This window comes from Adelges cooleyi, unplaced genomic scaffold, assembly GCF_023614345.1.
Source record: "Adelges cooleyi isolate 19-005CV unplaced genomic scaffold, UGA_ACOO_1.1 ACOO_flye_CR_arks_rails_tigmint_CR_PRNA_30, whole genome shotgun sequence".
Classification (NCBI taxonomy): Eukaryota; Metazoa; Arthropoda; class Insecta; order Hemiptera; family Adelgidae; genus Adelges; species Adelges cooleyi.
Genome location: NW_026095971.1, coordinates 20,672,679 through 20,694,761, shown reverse-complemented (window position 1 = coordinate 20,694,761; position 22,083 = coordinate 20,672,679). Strand labels below are relative to the sequence as shown.

Genomic DNA, 22,083 nt, shown 5'->3' with positions numbered 1-22,083 from the left:
TTCTGGAATCCGTTGTTTTAGATTGTTAAAAAAAAATATATTCTTTAAGGGTTCTCTATAATTAAATAGATATATTAAATAATCAAACACTTTTAACAAATTCATAAATAACTAAAATCTCAAGTGAGCAGTCCAATTTCTTTTAAACACACTTTGGCCGCATCTAATTTTGCTAATTTTTTCGTTTGACATCTCGACGAACAGTATTTAACACCGTTCACAATTGCCTATAAAGAAAAATTGCACACATCTGTAATTGTTATCGTGATCAATATAATTGTATTTTTTAAACATACGGCCATGACAAATGATTTTCTATGACTAGGTCCCGACTCGTCGACAGTGTCAAACTTCGGAACGTCCCATTTACGCTTTGCACAAAATTCATTGAGCAAAGACACTGGATGTTTTTCTAAAACAATTAAATAATTTAGAGATTAGAATGTAAAAAAAAAAAAACAATTGTCACGTGACATTAATATTACCTTCAAGTGAAAGCACGGGTGCTGCACTTTTTTTTGGGAATCTTTTACTAGCGCGGTATGCTTGAGCCGTCCGATTTTCTTCTTCGGCGCTAACAAGCCCTAAATACAAATTTACTCGGTTGAAAATGAATACAAAAATCAAAACCAACCGACCGTGTCTCAATACCTTTTTTATCCATTTTGACATCTAATAAAAGTGGTTCCAGCGATCCGGATTGATTTTTTCCCAGACCTTCTCCGGGTTTCCAGCCCATTTTCTGTAATAAATGCATTCCCATACCGCTATTTACTGGAGCAGTATTTTTTAGTTGATCCTATAAAAAACAGACAGACGTAGTAAACAAAACGTTTTTATTTTTTGGCTGTACAATTTTATATTGTAATGTAATCAATGTAAAACAACGGCGGTTTCACGAAAAATACGTTTCGACATTTATCAATTGTTGTAAGGTCGAGACGACATTGTGCTCGAATATTTTGCTCGTATTCATTCGTTCATAATTTTACAAAAGTAAATTTATGACGTTTTTAACTTCTTTTTGAACATTTAATAATTTACATACTCGGCTACATACTGTGAACATATACAAACTAGTGTATACATTGACATATGTAGGAAAATTACCAGGGGCCGCAACAGACAAATCCGTGATTGCGAAGTAGACAATCCAATGTTTGATTGAGATGCCGTCGAAATAGCGCTTAAATATGTTAAAAGACAACTAAAATGGCCTGTAACAGATTTTCATTTGGCTTTCGTACACTTTGCGACATAGGATTATTGGTTCTATGCAAAATGGGCTATAATGGGTATATATGGGTTGTACACACATAACGCCCACAATGCATAGGAAGGCAATAAATGTACATGATAGATAAGTAATGTGCTAAGAATTCAAAATTAACTCATATTATCGTACCTAGATTTTATAATATTTATACATTAATGTTGGAAATCATGTTTTTATTTTTTAAAGAGGTGTACAGTTATTCACTCCATTCGTCTCTCTACCTCATTATCTCATCCAGTCATTTCTTCGTCGTTCTCTACCTCTCCGGCAATATATTGAATTTGTTTTTGCAATTTAACATTCCAACCTTGTCAGTTGTTTCAACGTGCCCTCATCATCTCTCAATTGGTTCTAGTAAATGTATTAAACCTGATGTTTGCAAATGGTCAAAAGCCAAAAGAAAATCTACGCCAAACGATAAAATTAACTGTACAAAAACAAAATCACACCGGTGTCCGGTGGTAACCATATTCAAAACAATACATTACATTTATAGATTTCAAACACAATAGGACAACAACGTTTTAATACTTTGAACCATAATACCTTTTTTACCCACGGTTGATAACCTGTAGCTAGTTCAGCTGGGGTGAGAATTTTCGCTCCTGTATGCCCAGTGAACTGGCCAGTTTCATAGGAGAGCATCGAATAGCCACTGTTAGCCTAGAATAAAAAGTAACGATCGATAGGGTTGATTCTTAAAAAAATTATATATTCAATATTTAATCATTACATAAAGATTTTTAGAAATTGGTGTAGGTTCACAGATTGCAGGATACTGTTGAGGCACAATGGGTGCCGAGTCATTTTTCGGACTAGTAACAGCAGTTTGAATTGAACTGGTTTGTTGAACTGGTTCAACCTAAATATATTACATAAAAATATTGTCATCATACAACATAACGGTAAACCAATAATTAGATATAACATTACCGTAACAACTTTGAGTGGAACAAGCTGATTAGGAGTTTTATTAGGTTTTGCGATTTCACTGGGTCGAGAAATTTTGTTTAATTTAGCCGATTCTTCAGCACCTATTGGCATCCACTCGTTAACGGCCAAACTATGAGTCTGACCACTTGACACAGGGAACTGCAGCCTCAACATGTCTTGTCCAACCGTTTTCTCTTGGAATGACTTTACGGGCAACTGTGTTGAATTCTGTGTTCAATTACATACATAATAATTTGTAATCACACGTGTCAAATAGATACATATATTAATAATAATGTGTAAGTGATATTTATTTACCCTGATATTTAACACTATGTTGGGCCTATCTTTTACTAAGAACGGATGGTGGAAGGGCTGTTTGGTCTCGTCCTCGGACATTGAAGACGACGATTCATTTTCATGGTCTTTTTCTTTTTTCGATAGTTTTCGACAAAAATCTACAGTAAATAAGAATATTTAAAATACATATAAAATTCTCAGATATATATTTTTATCTTACTGTTGTCAAACAGATACACTACTATGATATTATGTGCAGCAGAAACCAAACATGTTAATTTTTTACAAATTAAAATAAGTCACTAATCTTTAGTATACTTTTATTACCTGTCAATTCATCAACTGATTTTGTAGGTATATTGGCTAAAGTTTCTTTCTTTACACTGCCTACGGGCAACATGCCTTGTTGAACTAGCGATAAAGCATTTTTTCGTGCTATTTTAAATAATTTTTTTTTGTCAATTTTTTCACTGAAAAAAAAAATACATTTAAAAAAAAAACAATTCTAATAAATTATTAGTAAAATTATAATTCAATAATATTTAAATATATAACAAAAAAATAAGCTAGAACAATTAAAAAAATAGTCTGAATGTAAAATAATAACAATTATTACCATGATGGAGATCTATGTCTTTTCGATTTACTGGAGAGATCTTTAGATCGAGATCGCCTTCTAGTTTTTTCATACTCCCTGGATCTACTGAACCGAGATATCTTTTCTTTTGTGTCGTAGTCAGGTGTTCTTGAACGTTTTGTTGATTTACTTGCTTCGAATTTATCTTGTGATCTACTACGGTTTTCTTTTTTACCCCTTGAATTGGAACTGTTTTTATCTCGCGATCTAGATCGGTGTTGGTGATTTCTATGACTATCATGTTTCGATGAGGAGTTCCCATTAAAGTCATTATGAACATGATCATTCTTGTGACTCAATACAGGACTCCTTGATCTAGAAATACAAGATGAGCATTAGGTAGGCTCTATCATTATACAGCTATATGTTGGCAGCGTAATTATAAAAATGTATAGAGATAATCTAAATGTTACTAGATTAAAAGGATTTTCTTGAGAACAATTCTTATACCACCGATAGTCCATATTAAATATTTACAAAGATAAATAATATACTTTACCTTTTTCTGTTACGTGAATGAGATCTATCTCTCTTAGGCCGTTTTGAACTTCTTGATCTGTCCCTACTTCGAGATCTTTTTTTTTTTTTAGATTTATGAGATTTGTGTTTTCCTGAAAATATTAATTACAATGTAAATGAAATCTGTAAAACTATGATTATAACAAGTAAAAACATATTATATTTCGAATCATGTTTTTAGAATCTTTGGTCGTAATAAGTTTTATCTTTTTTATCATGCTTCAACTTTTGCCAAATTTATATTTAATGTATTTAATGTATTTACTATTGGCACAAAGATATAGATTTGTAATACAAGTATAGTATTACCAATTAACAAACCTTTTTTAATTTTTATATTAATATCCATTCCACATGAGCTAGATTGTACTTCTTCGTATTTTTCAGCTTCCAATATCTCCGTTTCATGAACCTTGTTTAATAGATCGTGATATACTCTACTACCTTTTAAATCTTTAATGACAATTTTACTATTGTTGTTTATAGTTGCTGAATTTGTATCTGTAATCAAATTAAAACATTTATATTGATGAATATATTTAATGTAAGTGTAGTAATTAAAGGTATAAAGGTTGTCACTATGTAATAAATAAATTGATTTTTAAACAAACTTACTTGAAACGTTCGTTGTATCATCTTTTATATCAACTGTCGTTTGTTTCGTGGACGGTTCTTCTACGGAGCTGTTTTTCTGTGGTATACATAAATTGTTTTGGAATTCTTCACTCTCTTCATTAGCTGTAACGACAATTGTTTCTAATACTGCGTCTAACGTAACTGGCATACCAGATTTTACCTCCTCCAGTTTGTCTTTGTCAATTTTTAGTTCAACGCTGTCTTCGGAGCACTTTGAGTGCGATCGTTTTTTACTCTTTTTAGATTTTTTCGACTTTTTTTTGTGCTTTTTGTGTTTTTTCGACTTCTTGTGTTTTTTATGCATTTTCGGTAACTTTGCACACGACACAGATAAAATACTTTCAGTTTCCGATACATGCGGCACTTCGACATCCAGAGATTTGAACAGTTCATTGACAATGGTATCTGAGGTCTTTTCCATATTGAAATATTTCAAATAGTAATCGTTTAAAACTCACATGATGAGTAAGAATAAAATATACAAGGTATAAATAATATTAGTGCCTACATTTTAAATGAACAACTTATCATTTGTTTTCACTTTTTGATAACAATGTTGTTTGGGATTAACACAGAAATTCAAGGGCACAATATTATATTAGTATAACATATTACATAATATATTTTAACTGGATAATTATTACCCGTGGCTTAAATATAAATATTAATGAACGCAAAATAAATCTCGGTCAGTGTTCATACCACAGTTTTGTTTTATTATATAAAATCACAAAAAATGTAATCTTTTGTTATTATCACAGACAGACAAAATAGTAATTACATATATATATATTTATTGGTTTACACAATCATTAAAACTTTATAGTTTACACTTTACACATAACACAATGAATTAGTTACAGGGACATTAACACATTTACTGACTGATTTTTATGCAACCCGCCCTAAATTAAATTAATAACATGTGTATCAGTGATTATATTATTACTGTAGTGCTCATTAGAGCCTAATTTATGATTTATGGTTATTATTTCAACTTATGGGTGTATACTCTGTATATGTATTTCTAATTTGACTTATTATAAAAACCCAGTTTTAAATCATGTCAGTCAAAGAAGAACACCCATTACATATAGCTGTAGACAATACACCAACACCTGAACCTAGTATTAGTAAATTACCTGATACAGAAGAAGAGACTAAGTAAGTTGATGTACCAAATTTGTATTCAAACATGAAATTCTTAAGCTAGTTGTATATTATTAATAATTAATGAAAATGTCTACCAATTTGTATGGACTGCCTAAAGTATTTGAAAATAGCTTAGCCCCTAAGAGCCAACTTCAGTGCTTTAACAAAATAGTTTGTGCTAGTAGCTGGTAAACATGTTTGAATAGAGATGAGAATATAAAAATTATATATATTTTTACTATGGCATTAAAAATAAAGTTTTATTCTAGGAAACTAGAACCTGTCGTTGAAGAAAGGCCGATTTTCCAATGTCGTAATTGTGGAATGACTGAACAATACGATTGTTTTGGGAATCGTGTGCCATTTAATCGTAATGTGAAAACTATAGCCGATGTTTACATAGCAAGAGATCCATTTTCTCCTCGTAGCCAGAGACAGTATTTAATTTTAGGGTCTGTATGTTCAATGTGTGATAAAGATGTATGTTTAAAACCCGAATGTAGTATATTTTATTCGAAATACTTTTGTTCTAATTGTGCTCGAACACATATTAAAAATTTCCCAACAAAAATTCAAGAAAAAATTAAAACAGCTAATCGCATTTAGTTTATTTATACGGTGACACTGTTTTTCTACACTGACTGATTTATGTAATTATTTTAAGTTAATTTTCAGTTTTTTTAAATAAAAAAATTTGTGTTATTGAAATGTACAAATGTTTTGGTTTGTAATAAATGCAATAATTAAACAAATTACTCTTGTGCTTTTTTATTAGTTTGATTACAAAACTTGATAATAGTAAGATTATTTTACTGATAACTTTTATATTGTAAAGAACAATGTAGTGATCAATAAAAACAATAACTGTAGCAGTTAATTAGATTTATTAAAAGGGCCTAGCTTTTAGGAAATTTTCTCAAAAAATACTCGACCAAATTGAATGATTATTTTTGTGTCTTAAAGAACAAAATTTCATCTCTGCTGTCTCGGTGGAAAGAAAAAATGAAGAAGAAAAACTCTGAAGTATAACTGTCAGTTATATCATGCTAAAAAGTATAAGAATTTGCAGACACACACATCAACTTAAAAAAGTGAATAATAAACTTCATAAATATTTATTAATATGAATGGGTGCAGAATCAATCAGAGATTCCAAAAAATGTGTCTTTCAGTGCCAAGTCACCTAATTAAATTACAAATAATGTCATTCTTCGTCGATTTGAGCACTGAATAGATTAGTCTAATTCACATAATATTCCAATCTGTGATTTGAATTTGTAATAGTTTTTTGAATTTATTAAAAAGCGGGGAAGGAATTTATTGTTTAACCAGGTGTTGCCAACCTAAGTTCTATATAAAATCGTTGGACTTTTTACTACCCGTGTATGTACACAATAGATTTAATTGTACTCCAAACGTTGGCTACACTGATAAACGACGTTAAAAGATAAAATCGTGTAAAATAAAAACAAAGTTTGAATTTTATTTCGCATTATCTTTTAATTGTGTAACGGTTTTTAGTTTTTACATTGGCCATAATAAGTTATTAGTATAATTTACTGGCTGTTTTTAGTGTACTACTACAGTTGATGAATTGTATTATCTACTTTTAAGTTCTTAAGACGAGATTATTGCAATTCACATCGATTATTGTTGGACTAAAATTTCGCAAGTAAGTCTATACAAATGAATTCGGTCGATACACATATCGAAACTGATAAAAATATACTAAATGTTGTAGACATGTCGAACGGTTTTATTGATATTCCTGATCCACGATCGCCGACTGCAGATTTTTCCAGAACTCCATTACGGGTAAACAACTTGATTATTACTAGGTTTTATTTTATGTACTACTTACGTCTGATTGTTATTTTATTTGACAAAATACATTTTACAGGTAAGATCAGTATTTGATAAAGAACTTAATATCATATCGCCCGTCACGGTCGACTCATTTATCGAAATGCCACCAAGTGATCCAGTAACGTCTACGCCAACTCAACAGAACGACTTGGCCGACACTGACGATTCTTTTCACTCTGCGGTCGGGGAAAGTGACACGGACCCTTTGCTAAATGGCCTTATCACCCCAGACGTTAAAGACAAGACTAAATCACTAAGAAAAGCATTAGGGTGCATCCAAAATCGGCTGTCTGAAACACCCAAGTCCGACTTGCGACGTAAGCTGTGGCGCAACATGGAAGAGGAACGAGTAAAAAAAGGTGTGAATATTGGAGCTGAAAACACACCACCTTTACCGTTTAATGATATCACTGCATCAGCACCTCCTAAATTATACCGGCACAGGAAATATACATAAGTTTTAAACGATCAGTCATACATGATTATAATTTTATGCTGTATTTAATTATTGCTTTTTTTTTTTTTTAATTATTAATTGGGTAATCCTGTTTTATTTGAGTTTATTTTTTTGCACATTGCACACAGCGATTTACTTTTACTGGATTGTCTTTTTTTAAATTTTAATTGTCATTTAATAATATACCATACCTATATTGTGACCAAGTAGTATAAAGCAGCAATATTACCTATTTTATGTATTTTATGGTAATGCCAATTTAATAGTAATAATACACGAGAATTTTGAAATAACTCAATTACTCCTATAGGATAACCTAAGGATAAATTTTAATTTTGAGTTCAGTAAATTAGACCTTCCATTTTATTTGTTGATGTGATATATTTATAAAATAACTGTTGGTATGGAAAAATATACAATTTGTATTCCAATCTTGGTTGTTTTTTTTTCAAATGCATAACCAAAAAATTATTATTTATAACTATAATATGTCAAAACTCTAATGTAAAATAATTACATAAAAACAATGTATCGTGATTTGTGTAACACAGGATTGTAAATGGTCGACATTTATTTTGATACAAATCTATAAAATTACATATTGGTATAACTTTATGCATGTTTATTACAAACTTAGGCTCTAGTATTTCAGTAGTAAGGAATAATTCAATTTATTTTTTAATAAAGAAATCAGATTTGGTATGGCTTTAAAACATAATATTACACAATACCATAGGGCATAGTTGATGTTTAAAAAGTATATATTTATACAAATAAATGTTTGCGCAATATGACTGCATTATTGAATTGAGATACACAGTAGTTTGAGTAAAAATAAAATTATTTACAAAAACACGTTTTGAAACAGACGTTGTTTAAATAATAACATAAAAATCAAGACGACTGTTGGACATTTATATGAAACTTACAAGACGGCATTGTATTGATTTCAACTGTGACTATACTTGCAATTCCAAAGTTTTCCAATGCTCCTCTTATTAGACCACAAGTAAACGTAGCATACTGAAAAAAAGACAATTTTGTTCATGGTTTTGTATACTTTATGTCATAACAATTTAACGCTCACCTTGGGTGCAGCCTTAAGATATTGTGTTCCGTTGGAAAGCTTGCTGAAAAATCTGAACTCATTGTCTTGCAACACATACACTCCTTGATGATTAGTTCTCAAATTGTCGACTTGTTTTTTGTACACACAAGACCAAAAATCTGTGCATATAAATTTTAATATTTCTAGTTCTTCTTTGTACCTTGATAGCTCTTTGGTTATTCTAGAAGGCAATTTATGACAATATTCAAATAAAAATTAAGAGAAATCGTTAAGTTCAAAAATACCTACGTTGAATAATACATACCGTTCAATTAAGCGCCAACCGCAAGAGTAACCAAGATGTTCCAACACTGATAAATCTTCGTCCTATAAAAAATATTCAATATTAATGTCAATACTGAAAAAACTGGTAAATTGAAATTACCTCGGTCTCCGATTCCTTTGATACCATGTACGAAACTATTTCTGCGTGTAACATATCGAAAAGCACATCTTCTGCAGACATTGTAGATGTTATAGGCTAATCAGTAATTATTATGAGGTTAATTTTATTTTGAAATAAAACTGGTTACCAGGATTAAATACAATTTTTAAAATAATAAGTAAGTAAATACAAGTCTTAAGTTGCTATATTGTACTTTGAAATGTAATCTTTAAAATTAAAGTTGGTGGGGTTTTTTGATAAGCAGGAAGTGTTTATCACAGAATAACCAGAAGGGAAACTTTAAAAAATAAAAAGGTACAAAATGTCTGACAGTTATCAATCACGACCTAGTTTCCCTTCTGGTTATTCCGTGTGTTATCATAATTCACATCAAATAGTCAAAAATCTGATGTGTAAATTTATTCAAAAATAATTATTAATTGTACAATAATTATTATTGTTGAACAATTAAGTTAATTCATATTGTTTATTGGGTCAAGGCCTTTATCGTTTACTTTAACTGAATAAAAATAAAAATTGTATGAATATTATTAATATTTAGAATATTGCTTAAAATTTTTTTTGTTCAATTTTTAATACACATGCACTTATTTTTAGAGTACTTACATGTGTTGTATTTCAAATAAATACGTTTTAAGAATGTAAAGATTCGATTTTATAGACTTTTATACCTAGTAGTTATTTTTAGTTGCAAAGTGCCATATATTTCATTTTTAAAGTTGATATTTGTCTAGTTGTACTTAAATTTTACTAAAACAGTAACGTTTCTATAGGTTAAAGAAATTAAAATAACGTTTTTATATTTTGAAATTTAAATTGTAAACTATAGGATTTTCTTTATTTTGCATATTCTCTACCAGCTATTTGTGTCATACCTTAATAAACTCAACACGACCTATAACCTCTTTCTTTCTCACATGATTTTTAATTATCATCTGCTGATGTCCACTCATATTATCCAATTTTGGTTGGTTATCGTCCATTATGCTTCTTTATTCTAGATTAATTTTATTACTCCAGTTGAATTTTGTTTTTTTAAGGATCGAAGTTTACAACATATTTTGTATACCACAAGTCAATTGATTTCATAATTGTTTATTAAATTTTAACACAACACCTAACTATTGTGTAATATTTTTACATAAACAAATTTACTAACACTAAATTATTAAGTTACAACAACTATTTAACATAAACACTAAATTTCTCGATTTACAATAAATCTGAATGTAAATTACACTCTAAACAATATATAAATGTTTTCATACTTGTAAAACTTTTAATTAAATAATAATAACCTATGGTATATCAGATCATAGTATAATCTGGTTTAAGATTTTAAAACAAACTTTATTTTATTTTTTTAATGTGTTTATTAAATATATTTTTAATTTTAAATACAATTATACAAAATGAAAAAAAAGATTTAATTGTTTATAAAATTGTATAAATAAAAAAATAAATTATTATCAAAATAGTTTTAATATCTTTGGTGATATTATAGTAAAAAGTATCTTTTGGTCTTTTAGTTAAAGCAACTTAAAATAAACATACAATATATAATAGTTTGTCAATAAATTATTACAAATTAAAGTATCTTTCAATATTAAAATGAATACATTATTTTTTAAAAAAATTTTGAATACAAAAAATAGATAGTGTACAAATATGCAAACTGTTGTCTTATAAAATAGTAATATAATATACAATATTATAATTTTTTTTTATTGAATAAAAAAAAACAGTAATAACTAAAAATGTTGTTCATAATATATCAAAATATTAGTTAAAAAGTAATAAACAAAATATAATGCTATTTTAATATTAAAAATAAAACATACGAAAAAAAAAAAATGATTGTATTTTATAATGTCAAATTAATTTTGAACACAGTAATGGACGGAAACAGTTACACTGTGTCGATGTGCACATAGTCTAATATTAATTTGTATTTCATAATGTCAAATTAACTTTGACCACGAAATGGACGGAAACAGTTACACTGTGTCGATGCACGTAGTCAAATATTAAATTTACTTAAAGAGATTTTTTCGCTTAAAAAAAATTAAATCTTGAACACATTTTTAAAATATTCACACGGGGGCAGTGGACACAGTACTGTGTGGTGTAGTCGGACGCGATCCAGCCAGAGAATGTGTAGTAGAAGCATTTAACGACGCCATGGTTCCAATCTTCAAAAAAAAAGGGCAAAACAAATAAGAATATAATATTAAATAATTATGTAATACTTTTAAACTTTTAAAAACCAGCTAAATTTGTTACTTTGATTCAAACATCTTATACGATATATATTACGTGGGTTAATCAAGGAAGGTTTGATTCGCAAATTAGCTGCCGTTTTTAATAATTTTTGTGTCGTTTACTTACTCTGAGATGAGCTAAATCTTCTAATTTTGTCAGGTCGAAAAGCTCCAAGTACAAAGAATAGACAAGCAACCAGCCATAAACGTTTATCACCGTGAACACTGCACCCAATATGATCATTGTGATATTGTACCCGAATATGGGATCGTTTGCAATCGAGGAAAAGGTCCAAGCGATGAAACGAAATATGACAAATGCCGCAAACGAAAACAGCCACGGCACTATGCGTTTCTCGTGTTCCTGAAAATAAAAAATCTAGTTTAATACACAATTTTATGTTAGAGATTGATAAATTCTAACTGTCCTAATTTTATAGTAGGATTGCTAAAAAAAAGTTTATAAACTTAGTTATGATCTAGGGCATCACACATAGCTACACCAATTTTGATGCCGTTATTACTTTTTTATAATTGATCCCATAATACTAACTTTGTTTATCGAATTTAAATAATAGTTCAGCTACGCAATAGATACAAGAAAATTTGGTGAGGATTGAGAATTACAAAAATTGAAACGTTTATTAGCATAGTTGTAAATGCTAGTAAATGCCTATACGGGTGACGTAACAGCTAGTTAAAACTAATGACATACAAGTATGTAACTTACTTTTCTCAGAGCCGATATCAAAATCAAACTTGTAACGAAAATCACTGCGGCTGCGACGAATGAAAATAATGAAAACAGTATCAGCAAATTCCTTACTGAAACATAAAAGTCATTGAATAATTATTACACGGATTCGCAAGACGATTCAGTTTGTACACTATTCATCATACCCCATGCACTGCCAACGTACACAAACTGATAGCTCATAACATAGTAACCGTAATGAGTTGACCCGGGCACGGCCATGGCTAAACAATATGTATCAAATGCAGACGTGGCAAGTGTAAATATGCTCAAAAACTGAAAATAGAAACATACATATTGAATTTAATCGTTTTCGGATGAATTTAAAGTTAAAACCGAAAGGATTAAATACCAGAGAATAAAAAGCAATGATAAGTGCACCACGTTGAGTATCGAGGAAGTAGGCGTCTTTGAGTATCGGACGTTGGTACCACGGGACGCGTAATGATTTCATTGACCGCGTAGAACGTAAGTTGGATGATCGTAGGGTCAGGTGGCTGGCGTGTATAGAATACACAGATGGTGTTCCCATACTGGGCGTTTTGCTTCGTGCATACATTTTTAAACGGTAAAATAAATATATTAATAAAATATAAATGTAGATGTAGAAATAATTCAACCGAATCGATTTTTGTCCAAACAGTAATTGTTCAACGATTATGCATTATTATTTAAAATATAATAGTAAGTAATAATAATTATTCCGCAATTTAGTAATTTTGAATTTGAAAAAAATACACCCGAACTAGGAATGTTTATTGTGAATAATATTGTCATTTGTAATTTCGTTTAGTAAACACACCCAAGATGATAACAAATATTGATAACAACATTGACATGGAGAAAACATTTTTCTTGGGACAAAAAGTCTTAACGGTTTTTTTATGTTAAAAATTCAAAAACTGCCGTATAGTAGTAGGCCTATGTATAATTTTGTAATTTCGATAAACGTGAATTAAAAACACCGACAATTTGTGTAAATTGTATTGTATATATAATATATGATTATTAATGGTGTTAGTTGTGCTGCCAGCATGGCATACTATTAAGGAGTAAATAGTAATCATCCATCTCACATTAACTTTTAAACATAAATTATTATATTTAAATGACGATTGTTATAGCATGTAATACAACAATTGATATGTTCTCTAAAAATTTGAAATGCTTTAGCCATCAACACAAACAACTTGTGACCTATGTTATACAACTCGTGGATTTGCCTACTTGAAATCGCTGCACGCTTATCAACTAAAAACTTAGATAAAGCTAAAGATTCTGCCATCAGTTTGACTTTAATAAAATTGTAGATGGAGAATTTAAATTTCATCGCTGAGCTGTTCCAATCGGCATCATCTGCACGCACGTTGGCGGCCAATGTAGAAAAAAACAAAAAAGTTGAAAAAAAATATGTTGGCTACACTGGAAGAAGTCAATTTGAATTTTAGTTTTTAATTTCCTGAAAGTCACTTTTCTATGGCTAAATTTAACAAACAATATTATTTAGAATGGTTTACATTTACAATGTTAGTCAATTTGGACACGTCTTGTGAATCAAATAAGTTTCTTATTATTTAGTAGGTATGTAGAAAGATATTTTAGTCGTATAGACATAGATGTTATAGCTTCATTTGATCGCTTTTAGGAAAATTATTGTCTCTACTAGTTTGCATATTATTAAAAAAATAGTGATATTTTATTATATTTTTTTGTTTAGCTTTTGCTTCGTGTATTTAAACTGTAAAATTGAATGATAATTTCAAATGTGTGTACGGCCACTAAATAATGTGACTTTATTTTCATAAATCAAATTAATAAGAGCTGTTAAAAATATAACATATTGTTATTTACTATTTTAACTGATTGTCACTTATAGCAACAAATTATTATTATTTTTTTTTTAATGGATGATAATTCATGACAAAGCGTTTAACTTAGATTCTAACTTCTGTATGATTTTCCCAATGGTTATCCAAACGGGAATCATCATATTGTATTAATTACATTTTTTTTTTAAGAATCTTATACCAGCAACATATTATGAAAAATTATTATTTCTTCATAACATTATTATCTAGTACTTAACCAACTATCTTGATTATTCAATTTAGGCAGGCTCGGCTTTTTCTTAAGACAAGTAAGATTTACTTATGTTTTTTTTACTCCTCGATTGAGCTAATTATAATCTTTTAAGTTGTTTACTAGTTTGTTTAATCTTTTTGCTTCTTGTGAGTTTTAATATGAATAATTCAAGTAATAATCCTAAACAAGATAATCCCGTTAAAGAAGGTATATCACCATTAACGATATTTAGAGTAAGCAGCGGGTACCTACTCCAAATTGATTAATTGACAAAAATAATAATTGTACATCAGTATCATGTTTTAATGCGGAATTTATAGTATTTCGATTTACAAACATAATCGCAGTGATTTTTGCGTTTCGTTTTACAATTATTATTGTATTTGATTTTTCTTAAACTTAATTTTATTTCCGTGCAGTAGTGTGATACATATATAAATATATAATATTTTGGAATATAATGCGCGTACATATTATAATAAGTATTATTATATAAATATTAACAACGTGTAAGTTACTTCTTATTTTTTTCCAATTATTTTTTTGATTTAGTGCAACTTTTTTTTTTTTTTCTGTGTCTCACTATATTGTTATCGTTGAAATAATAATATACATTTAAATAGGTATATTATTACATAGTATACATTTAAAGTGTTATATTATTACATAATGTACATTTAAAGTGTTTCCCTCGACAATTGTCAGAGCGATCCTTCTGGCCGTACACGTTATACAATTATTCTAATACAACGCAAACAATATTATTATTATTTGTTGTGTAATTATATGTATATTATATATATATATATATAACTATTCAACTGAACAACAATATTATGTCGCTTAACAAGTTATCGTATAATAATATATTATAATAAACGGGCGCACATAAAAAAAAGAAACAAATTAAATAAAAAACACAAAATCGTTTGATCACAATATTTTTTCCTTTTCGCCCCCATACAAACGTGCGTTTGCTTTTAGCTCCCCATAAATCTAAACTCTGTTTTTTCCGTACTTAACACTATATATCACTCCGAGGAGCGTTCTGCTTTTTTTTCTCGACCGAACAGGAGGCTAAAATGGGAGCGAAAGGGCTTACATAATATAATAAAATGGTACGAGTCACGGCGACGGTGACACAATAGACATCCAGTGGTAAAACGATAAAAAGTCGGTAAAGAGGTTACCTATTTTTTTTTTTACATAGATAATTGTGCAAATAATACGTTTTTACAAACGATACATAATATCGTCGCTTAAGACGCAACACCTCAAATCAGATTTTTCTCAATTTTACAGGACTGAAGAAAAAATATCAGTTTCAATAACATTGCCAACCGCGTTATCAATTATTCGATTATAACGTTATCTACTGACACTGAGTCCGCCAGTGGATTCGCCGCGCAAATTGAAAATACATTTTACAGTGTGGCCAACGTGATTTGGCCAGTGGTGCATCCTAAGCGACGATATTATGTCGAAACCGAAAAACAGAAAAGTAGTTTTCGACTTATGCCATTTTACCACGGACGTGATTTGCTCGTGATAAATATAATTTATGTGTACATACATATGCATGTTTTTTTTTTTTATAAAATATTTAAACATTTATATAACGTTACAGGTAAACATATTATATTACAGTAATAAAAATAATATATAATATCGTATGATAATCATAGGCGTAGTTCGCGCATTAGGTACGAAAAGGACGAAGGCATGTATGTACGACATAGTAATAATAATAATAATTATACATTATAATATTATTAATTATAAACACAATTAGGTAACGTGGTGTAGGTAAAAAGTCGGGTGTGAATGATGACGACAACTACCGTCCAGCGCTGTTGTAAAAAAAAGCTACGGTCGACAAAAGTATAGAAAAAAATTTTAAGGCCAGAATGTGTATTCGTGGCGATTATTATGTGTTCAGAAATTGTAGTAATTATATACACTGTTAATGGAAATCGTTGTATGTATAAATACGATATATAGATACGATTGTTGCTGGTACAATGAAAAATAATTATATTACATTTTCAAAATATAGACCTGAAAATTTAGATCTGGGAGGAAAGCTTTATCGGTCCTAAGGCGGAAACCGACGGCGGTGGGCTTTTAGCATACTAAACGACAATCCGAGATTGTACTTTATTTTTTTTTTTTTGGTCGGGTCAAAAGATGCCCTATTTTTATATATATATATATTTTCCCCCCGTTTTTATATAATACAATATTGTTATTATAATAATAATATATTCGTTTCTCAAACTGTTCACGTGCCCGTCGAATCGGCGAACGAGTAAGAGATGTTATATTATTATTTTTTTTTTTTTATAAATATATTTTCCCCAACAACGGAATAACATCAATATGATTTACAATAATATAATATATATAATATATAACTCTGTATATTTCATAACAACACAGCATTACTATATATATATTTCATTTTATAATATATATATATATATATACTAACGGGTCGTTTTTTATTTAGTGGCTAAAAATCTAAATTTTACAACGGATGTATAATATATATATTTATCGTTAACGTGTAATAAACCGTTATAATTATCTAAATCCTTATAAAATGATTATGTTCAACGATTTTGCATTTATGTATAGGTACACGAGTGCGCCTTCGACTAACAATAAAAAAAAACCGTAAAATATTTATAAAACAAATATAAACAATAATAATTAATTATAATCGTGTAAGGTAATAAATAATATTTTTTACACGCGTTAAGTATTAGATTTTTTTAAAGAGATCATATAAAATATTAGTGCTAACGAATAGTACACGTTTTGTTGGTTGAAACATTATAACAATTAATTTAAGCGCGAGAAGAAATTGGTCGTAGGCACTGTTAATGCGTTTATTTATTTATATGTATTATACGAAACCGTTTGAGTATATAAATAAAAAAAAACATCAAAGAGCGATTATTTAACAGTATATTATTACGGGTATTGCAATGTATATCATAGTATATGGGTATTGGGTACGGCAATAATATATTCTAGTATCGATCCGACGGGGTTAAACATGAGCTCAGCACTTAAGTACACAATCTTACACGGTGTTATGTCAGACGTCAGTGCTGAGTTGTCTCGACCTAGACCTAATAGCTTAGAGCGCAAAAGTAAAATATCCAATATTTATCAATACAAGTCAATAGACAGCATTTTTTTCTTCTTAGGGACGGGTCAAGTAAGAGCGGTTAACGGTGGTAACAATATGGTCACGTCTTAGGAGACTTACATATGAAGGGAGGGGAGGTGGTGGGGGGGGGAGGGGATCACAGAGTCGAAGGTGGTGAGCGTGCGAGAAGCTGATGATGTTTAATGTAGTATTATTTTTTTTATAATTCGGCGTCGCGGATTGTATTAATATTATAATAATTATTATTATAATATCAACGTTGACCGATCACCAACAGCGGTCGTGTCTGCGAGTTGGACTGCCGACGGTTGCAAGGCCGGTCGTCATCGTATCTCATCTCATAGTCCGAAGGCAAAGCTATATAAAAAAAAAAACAGAGACAATACGCACCGTTGAGTAATGATAATAATAATAACAATATAAAGAAATGAACTAAGATCTCGCGAGACCGTGTACTAGCTTGTATGCGACAGTGAAGCGGACAGAAGGACTAAAACCAGTATGACCAGTATGAAAGAAAAACAAATCTCCATTGTTGGACACAGTTGGTACAGTAAATATGATAAAATAGGTTTTCGTTCTTTATCTTAAAATATTATGGTTTATACCAAGTTATACCAATTGAAGAATAACACTATAGGATGACTTGGGAACCTATGACAGCTTGCCAAAAGAGATAATTGAAGGTACCATTTTCCGCCATATTTGTGGGAATTACTACCTCATCACATGTTTATAACACTTATAAAGATTAAAAGTTAAGCTGATAGCACAGAATCACAGATATATTATATATATATATATATATATATATATATATATTTTACTTACACATAAATCCCACAAAAATGGCCGACGTCGATTTACATTGTTTTTCTTTTAACTAGGCAGACTGACTATAGTCCTTCTGTTTGTGTTACATTAAAACTACTATAGGCATCCCCCTCAACAATCACTCTTAGAACACACCATGATACCATAATCCATTTACATACAATATACATGTATATATTTGTTAAAAAAAATTCAATTTTTGGTGGCCATTTGTTTTGGTCTTATTTTTAAAAATTATTTCAATCAAACATTTATAGTAGGACCCGTACGTTCAAATACAAATAACAAAATATTCTCAACATTAGTATTTTTTATTAATTTTCATCACTTTTTAAATTTTGGTTCTCGGTATATTAAAACATGTGATATATCAGTGATTGTTATATTTAAAGCACATTAATATGAAAATATTTTATTATAGAAGCATAATAAGATAGCGTATCAGAAGGAGGCGGCGATGGCCATCTTAACGAGCCGCATAAGCCAAATTCCGTTGTGTAAATACAGATTTATTTAGATTAAAAATATTTCACCTACTGCCCATCTCTCTGCTATTGCATTATTCAAACAAAAGGGTGGACGGTAATATGCCCGAAGCGAATAAAACTGGCTGTACGGAATGTTTTGCTCTTTACCCCTCTCCCACCTACCTATAAAAAAATTGGCCACTGTTTGTAATAATATTATGGTAATTCAAATTCATTTTCATATTTTCCAGAGCGAAGTCGACCACATTCGAATAGTAAACCCCACCAAATCACGGTTGTCGATATTGAATCCGATCAGATATCCAAAAAGAGAAGATATCCGTCTAGATGGACAGAGAGTTAACCCGAGGCACGTTAGTAAAACATAAATAAATGTTTCCCATAAAACGATGTACATAAAGATTACAGTGTTTGTTAAATTATTTGAGAGTTTAATTTGGCATTGATGTAACACGGCGCGATAGGTAGGCAAATTAGGTACACCTGTTAGTCGGAGCGCTGTGCGACCCTGTTGTTGCTCTGCTATCTGGTAAAATTAATGATCATTCATTCTGTTCATAATAACAATAACAATTAATTATAATATATTTTAATGGATCACGGTTTTCTTTACCGCTTTGGCGTAAGCACTACAGTTTACACCTAATCTTGACAGATATTGTTGCTATCAAATAATAATAATAATACCATCAACCGTGTGACTACAAACGGAGTAGTGCGCTAGAGTTTTATTATGAGTTAAATGAAAACTTTTCCAAAGCGAAAAGCGTGGAAAATCTTCGTTAAACAATCTGCACGTGCACACAGTTTTAATAAACTCTCGACGATATCGGAGTCAACGAGAGAAAAATTAAAATCAAATAACTTAGAGAAGTTTAAAAGTAAAACAAAACAAAACTCAACCAAGAACAATAAAAACATAATATTAAATTTAAATAGTTATACATTTGATCAAGTTTGTAAATACACAGCAGAATAGGATAAAAAAGAAATTGATATTTCATACAAAGAACATTTTCAAGCTGTTTAGCTTTTCAATGGGCTTTTTATTTAGTTTAGTTTTGTTTTTAGAGTTACTTTACAACACAAAACACAAAATGTTTGGTTCAACGACAGTTTTCAATATAAAATGAATTATTGATTAAATTAATAGTAAATAAGTATTCTTTGATAATTACTCATTGTATTCTGTTAAGTGACCATTGAAAATGTCATTGCTCTTATAAGTTATGAGTTTCGATTTAAGACTTTTAAAGAAGTATTGTTTAAAGCTGATTACGCCCAGCAATCAAAATACTTACTTAGATATCTAAAAATATTAAAAAACATTATATTAAAAACATTTTGTTTTTCGTATCGTTTCAAAATTTATGTTTGGGCTAAGCATTAATTTTTCATTGATTTTTGCCATAAGCCAGCCAACCATGTTGTGTAAGAGGTTGAATAAATATAAAAGTATATTTTTTTTGTGTACTACACAAAGGATTCCATAAAAAAATTGTACTAAATTGAAAGATAGATAGACAGAGATGACATTGAAAGTATGCTGAGTTTAGATAAAGCGTCCAACTTCGTTCATGCGATACACTACCGTTGTCTTAGAAATAACAAGAGGCCGAGGAGAGTGAATGAAACAATAGGGCATTTTGTAGTGTAGTCTAGTGTGCTTTTTGAATAAACGTTCCACGAGAACCCCTTTGGACAAAGAGGTTGTTAGCATACTGATGTGCTTGGCGCGATAGTAGTATTTCATTCGAATATCAAATCCCCATCTAATACAAAATATAGCAGTAGCTTATGCGGTTAGCTTTGGGATAGGTACTGACCAATTGTAGAAAGATATAAATGCTTTTTTCCATAACAATTGTTATATATGCGTTAACGAGCATCATCCCTTGTGTTTAAAACATTTTTAAAATTGAGTTTAAAACAGATAGATGATATGTTTTTATAGGCGTATTTCATAATTTGCATAAAAAATAAATATTTAAACTCGTTTTTCAAAATGTTGCCAACTGATTTCCAACAATTTTTTTCTTGAAAATTTAATACAATACAGATTTTTTTTGCAACTTTTGTAGCTTAAGTAATTATTTCATAGGAAAAAAGGTGCTGTTTAGTAAAATATCGAGCACCTCTTATAAATAAACATGAGATACTCACAAGGGCTTAAGAAAGGTCGTCGAGACATAGAGAAGCGATGCGTCATGTATCGCTCACCCGATTGTCACACCTCTTGCAGGAACTTGACGGGGCATATGCCCTGTTTGTTCTCCGCATTTCTGATCACCACCATACCGTCTAGTTCTTCGCCAATTTGGATCACGATCTGCGAAGACACAAGATTACAAGTCAATCATAATGGTTAATAATTAAAATAAATCTTTTGCGGGGGCACTAATGTCGTGAGACGGACAATGTAATTGCATACAACTCGGGCATAAAGGAAAAGGGGGGTACTAAAGGGATGGAAGCTCAGTGGGCACTTAAGTTAAGAAATTAAATTTTTATTTAGCAAATATATATAAAATCAAAATTCTGGTAAAAAGTATTTGATCATAATATTAAAAAAATATAAGCTTGTTTTGTACCAAAACTGTAGTTGACTGTTTGTAAATATTTTAATTCTTTTGAGCCCGAATTATTTACTTAGAATATTCTGGACTGCTTAAACCGTCTGGTTGTTCGTCGGATAATTTAATAGGATTTGACTTAAGTCTTGATCGTTTATCACATCGTTTACGGTTTACTGAATTTTAACGAGGCTTATCTCTTTTGACCCAATTCAATTCTAGTAGCGAACATGATTTGGGTGATTTTTTGTTTATTAATAGAATTTCCACTTGATGTATGTACATTAAAAAAAAAAATTAAACGAAGAAACTAATTTGCCTATAGTCATTGGATAGCATGTCCGATAAAATGTAATTTATACGTCGCTACCGAAGAAATAAGGACGCCATTAATAATACACTAATCAATAATGCCACTTCCTGGTAATAACATAATTCTCAAGCTTTATTAACTGTTATTAAAACAGCTGCTGCTGCAGTACTGTTTTAATAGTTCTTATCTTAATTTGTCGACAATCGATAGTACATTTATTTTTCGAGTCAAAATATGATTAATTTTTAAGTGTTCATAAATTTAAATACTAAAATACAATAAAGTTAAAATAAAGTAAATACGGTATAAT

At 30.0% G+C, this 22,083-nt stretch overlaps 6 protein-coding genes across 20 annotated transcripts in view; 2 read left to right on the top strand and 4 right to left on the bottom strand.

Annotated features, from left to right (window-relative positions):
- Nucleotides 1-51: 51 nt before the first annotated feature.
- LOC126838766 (protein Son) lies at nucleotides 52-5,006 on the bottom strand. Of its 3 annotated transcripts, XM_050573453.1 has the most exons (13): nucleotides 4,281-5,006; nucleotides 3,987-4,166; nucleotides 3,646-3,757; nucleotides 3,126-3,461; nucleotides 2,837-2,979; nucleotides 2,528-2,667; nucleotides 2,210-2,437; nucleotides 2,010-2,138; nucleotides 1,823-1,939; nucleotides 652-799; nucleotides 486-584; nucleotides 297-412; nucleotides 52-227 (listed from the first exon to the last, which is right to left on the bottom strand). In XM_050573453.1, exons 1-13 carry the CDS (start codon nucleotides 4,720-4,722, stop codon nucleotides 120-122), a joined length of 2,298 nt encoding a protein of 765 aa, XP_050429410.1. In that variant the 5' UTR covers nucleotides 4,723-5,006; the 3' UTR covers nucleotides 52-119. The 3 variants fall into 3 exon arrangements, 2 of the variants coding, with proteins under 2 accessions (XP_050429410.1, XP_050429411.1); XR_007685729.1 differs by lacking the exons at nucleotides 52-227; nucleotides 297-412; nucleotides 486-584 and adding an exon at nucleotides 1,111-1,217 and having other exon boundaries at nucleotides 682-799; nucleotides 4,281-5,005; XM_050573454.1 differs by lacking the exons at nucleotides 52-227; nucleotides 297-412; nucleotides 486-584 and having other exon boundaries at nucleotides 683-1,217; nucleotides 4,281-5,005.
- LOC126838768 (cysteine-rich DPF motif domain-containing protein 1) lies at nucleotides 4,939-6,096 on the top strand. 2 transcript variants are annotated; one of them, XM_050573456.1, is made up of 3 exons: nucleotides 4,939-5,074; nucleotides 5,356-5,465; nucleotides 5,723-6,096. In XM_050573456.1, exons 2-3 carry the CDS (start codon nucleotides 5,365-5,367, stop codon nucleotides 6,057-6,059), a joined length of 438 nt encoding a protein of 145 aa, XP_050429413.1. In that variant the 5' UTR covers nucleotides 4,939-5,074; nucleotides 5,356-5,364; the 3' UTR covers nucleotides 6,060-6,096. The 2 variants fall into 2 exon arrangements, with proteins under 2 accessions (XP_050429413.1, XP_050429412.1); XM_050573455.1 differs by lacking the exon at nucleotides 4,939-5,074 and having other exon boundaries at nucleotides 5,081-5,465.
- An 849-nt stretch (nucleotides 6,097-6,945) lies between these two features.
- Nucleotides 6,946-8,207, top strand: LOC126838575 (uncharacterized). The gene is made up of 3 exons (XM_050573096.1): nucleotides 6,946-7,125; nucleotides 7,195-7,268; nucleotides 7,354-8,207. The coding sequence occupies exons 2-3, from the start codon at nucleotides 7,197-7,199 to the stop codon at nucleotides 7,774-7,776; spliced, it is 495 nt and encodes a 164-aa protein (XP_050429053.1). The 5' UTR covers nucleotides 6,946-7,125; nucleotides 7,195-7,196; the 3' UTR covers nucleotides 7,777-8,207.
- A 312-nt stretch (nucleotides 8,208-8,519) lies between these two features.
- Nucleotides 8,520-9,499, bottom strand: LOC126838590 (trafficking protein particle complex subunit 6b). The gene is made up of 4 exons (XM_050573121.1): nucleotides 9,270-9,499; nucleotides 9,150-9,211; nucleotides 8,864-9,065; nucleotides 8,520-8,799 (listed from the first exon to the last, which is right to left on the bottom strand). The coding sequence occupies exons 1-4, from the start codon at nucleotides 9,348-9,350 to the stop codon at nucleotides 8,671-8,673; spliced, it is 474 nt and encodes a 157-aa protein (XP_050429078.1). The 5' UTR covers nucleotides 9,351-9,499; the 3' UTR covers nucleotides 8,520-8,670.
- A 1,521-nt stretch (nucleotides 9,500-11,020) lies between these two features.
- On the bottom strand, nucleotides 11,021-13,082 carry LOC126838468 (uncharacterized). Its single transcript, XM_050572929.1, has 5 exons — nucleotides 12,658-13,082; nucleotides 12,452-12,581; nucleotides 12,282-12,376; nucleotides 11,679-11,915; nucleotides 11,021-11,482 (listed from the first exon to the last, which is right to left on the bottom strand). The coding sequence occupies exons 1-5, from the start codon at nucleotides 12,862-12,864 to the stop codon at nucleotides 11,384-11,386; spliced, it is 768 nt and encodes a 255-aa protein (XP_050428886.1). The 5' UTR covers nucleotides 12,865-13,082; the 3' UTR covers nucleotides 11,021-11,383.
- Nucleotides 13,083-16,543: 3,461 nt separating this feature from the next.
- Nucleotides 16,544-22,083, bottom strand: part of LOC126838181 (uncharacterized) — a 160,773-nt gene continuing 155,233 nt past the window's right edge. For all 12 annotated transcript variants that reach the window (XM_050572355.1, XM_050572356.1, XM_050572358.1 and 9 more), the window contains 2 exons: nucleotides 21,051-21,216; nucleotides 16,544-17,922 (listed from right to left, as the gene is read on the bottom strand). In XM_050572355.1, coding sequence (XP_050428312.1) covers nucleotides 21,115-21,216 — 102 coding nt within the window. In that variant the 3' untranslated portion in view covers nucleotides 16,544-17,922; nucleotides 21,051-21,114. The remainder of the gene's footprint in view (nucleotides 17,923-21,050; nucleotides 21,217-22,083) is intronic.

Excerpts from the sequence above, each read along its gene's own strand:
- LOC126838766 (XM_050573453.1), bottom strand. The coding sequence starts at position 4,722 with ATGGAAAAGACCTCAGATACCATTGTCAATGAACTGTTCAAATCTCTG. Across the intron at positions 3,758-3,986 it reads TAATATAAAAATTAAAAAAG|GAAAACACAAATCTCATAAA; the intron begins GTTTGTTAATTG and ends TAATATTTTCAG. Across the intron at positions 800-1,822 it reads ATCAACCGTGGGTAAAAAAG|GATCAACTAAAAAATACTGC; the intron begins GTATTATGGTTC and ends TGTTTTTTATAG.
- LOC126838768 (XM_050573456.1), top strand. The coding sequence starts at position 5,365 with ATGTCAGTCAAAGAAGAACACCCATTACATATAGCTGTAGACAATACA. Across the intron at positions 5,466-5,722 it reads GATACAGAAGAAGAGACTAA|GAAACTAGAACCTGTCGTTG; the intron begins GTAAGTTGATGT and ends GTTTTATTCTAG.
- LOC126838575 (XM_050573096.1), top strand. The coding sequence starts at position 7,197 with ATGTCGAACGGTTTTATTGATATTCCTGATCCACGATCGCCGACTGCA. Across the intron at positions 7,269-7,353 it reads TTTCCAGAACTCCATTACGG|GTAAGATCAGTATTTGATAA; the intron begins GTAAACAACTTG and ends TACATTTTACAG.
- LOC126838590 (XM_050573121.1), bottom strand. The coding sequence starts at position 9,350 with ATGTCTGCAGAAGATGTGCTTTTCGATATGTTACACGCAGAAATAGTT. Across the intron at positions 9,212-9,269 it reads CAAAGGAATCGGAGACCGAG|GACGAAGATTTATCAGTGTT; the intron begins GTAATTTCAATT and ends TATTTTTTATAG. Across the intron at positions 8,800-8,863 it reads ATCTTAAGGCTGCACCCAAG|TATGCTACGTTTACTTGTGG; the intron begins GTGAGCGTTAAA and ends TCTTTTTTTCAG.
- LOC126838468 (XM_050572929.1), bottom strand. The coding sequence starts at position 12,864 with ATGTATGCACGAAGCAAAACGCCCAGTATGGGAACACCATCTGTGTAT. Across the intron at positions 12,377-12,451 it reads GTACGTTGGCAGTGCATGGG|TAAGGAATTTGCTGATACTG; the intron begins GTATGATGAATA and ends TTTATGTTTCAG. Across the intron at positions 11,483-11,678 it reads AAGATTTAGCTCATCTCAGA|ATTGGAACCATGGCGTCGTT; the intron begins GTAAGTAAACGA and ends TTTTTTTTGAAG.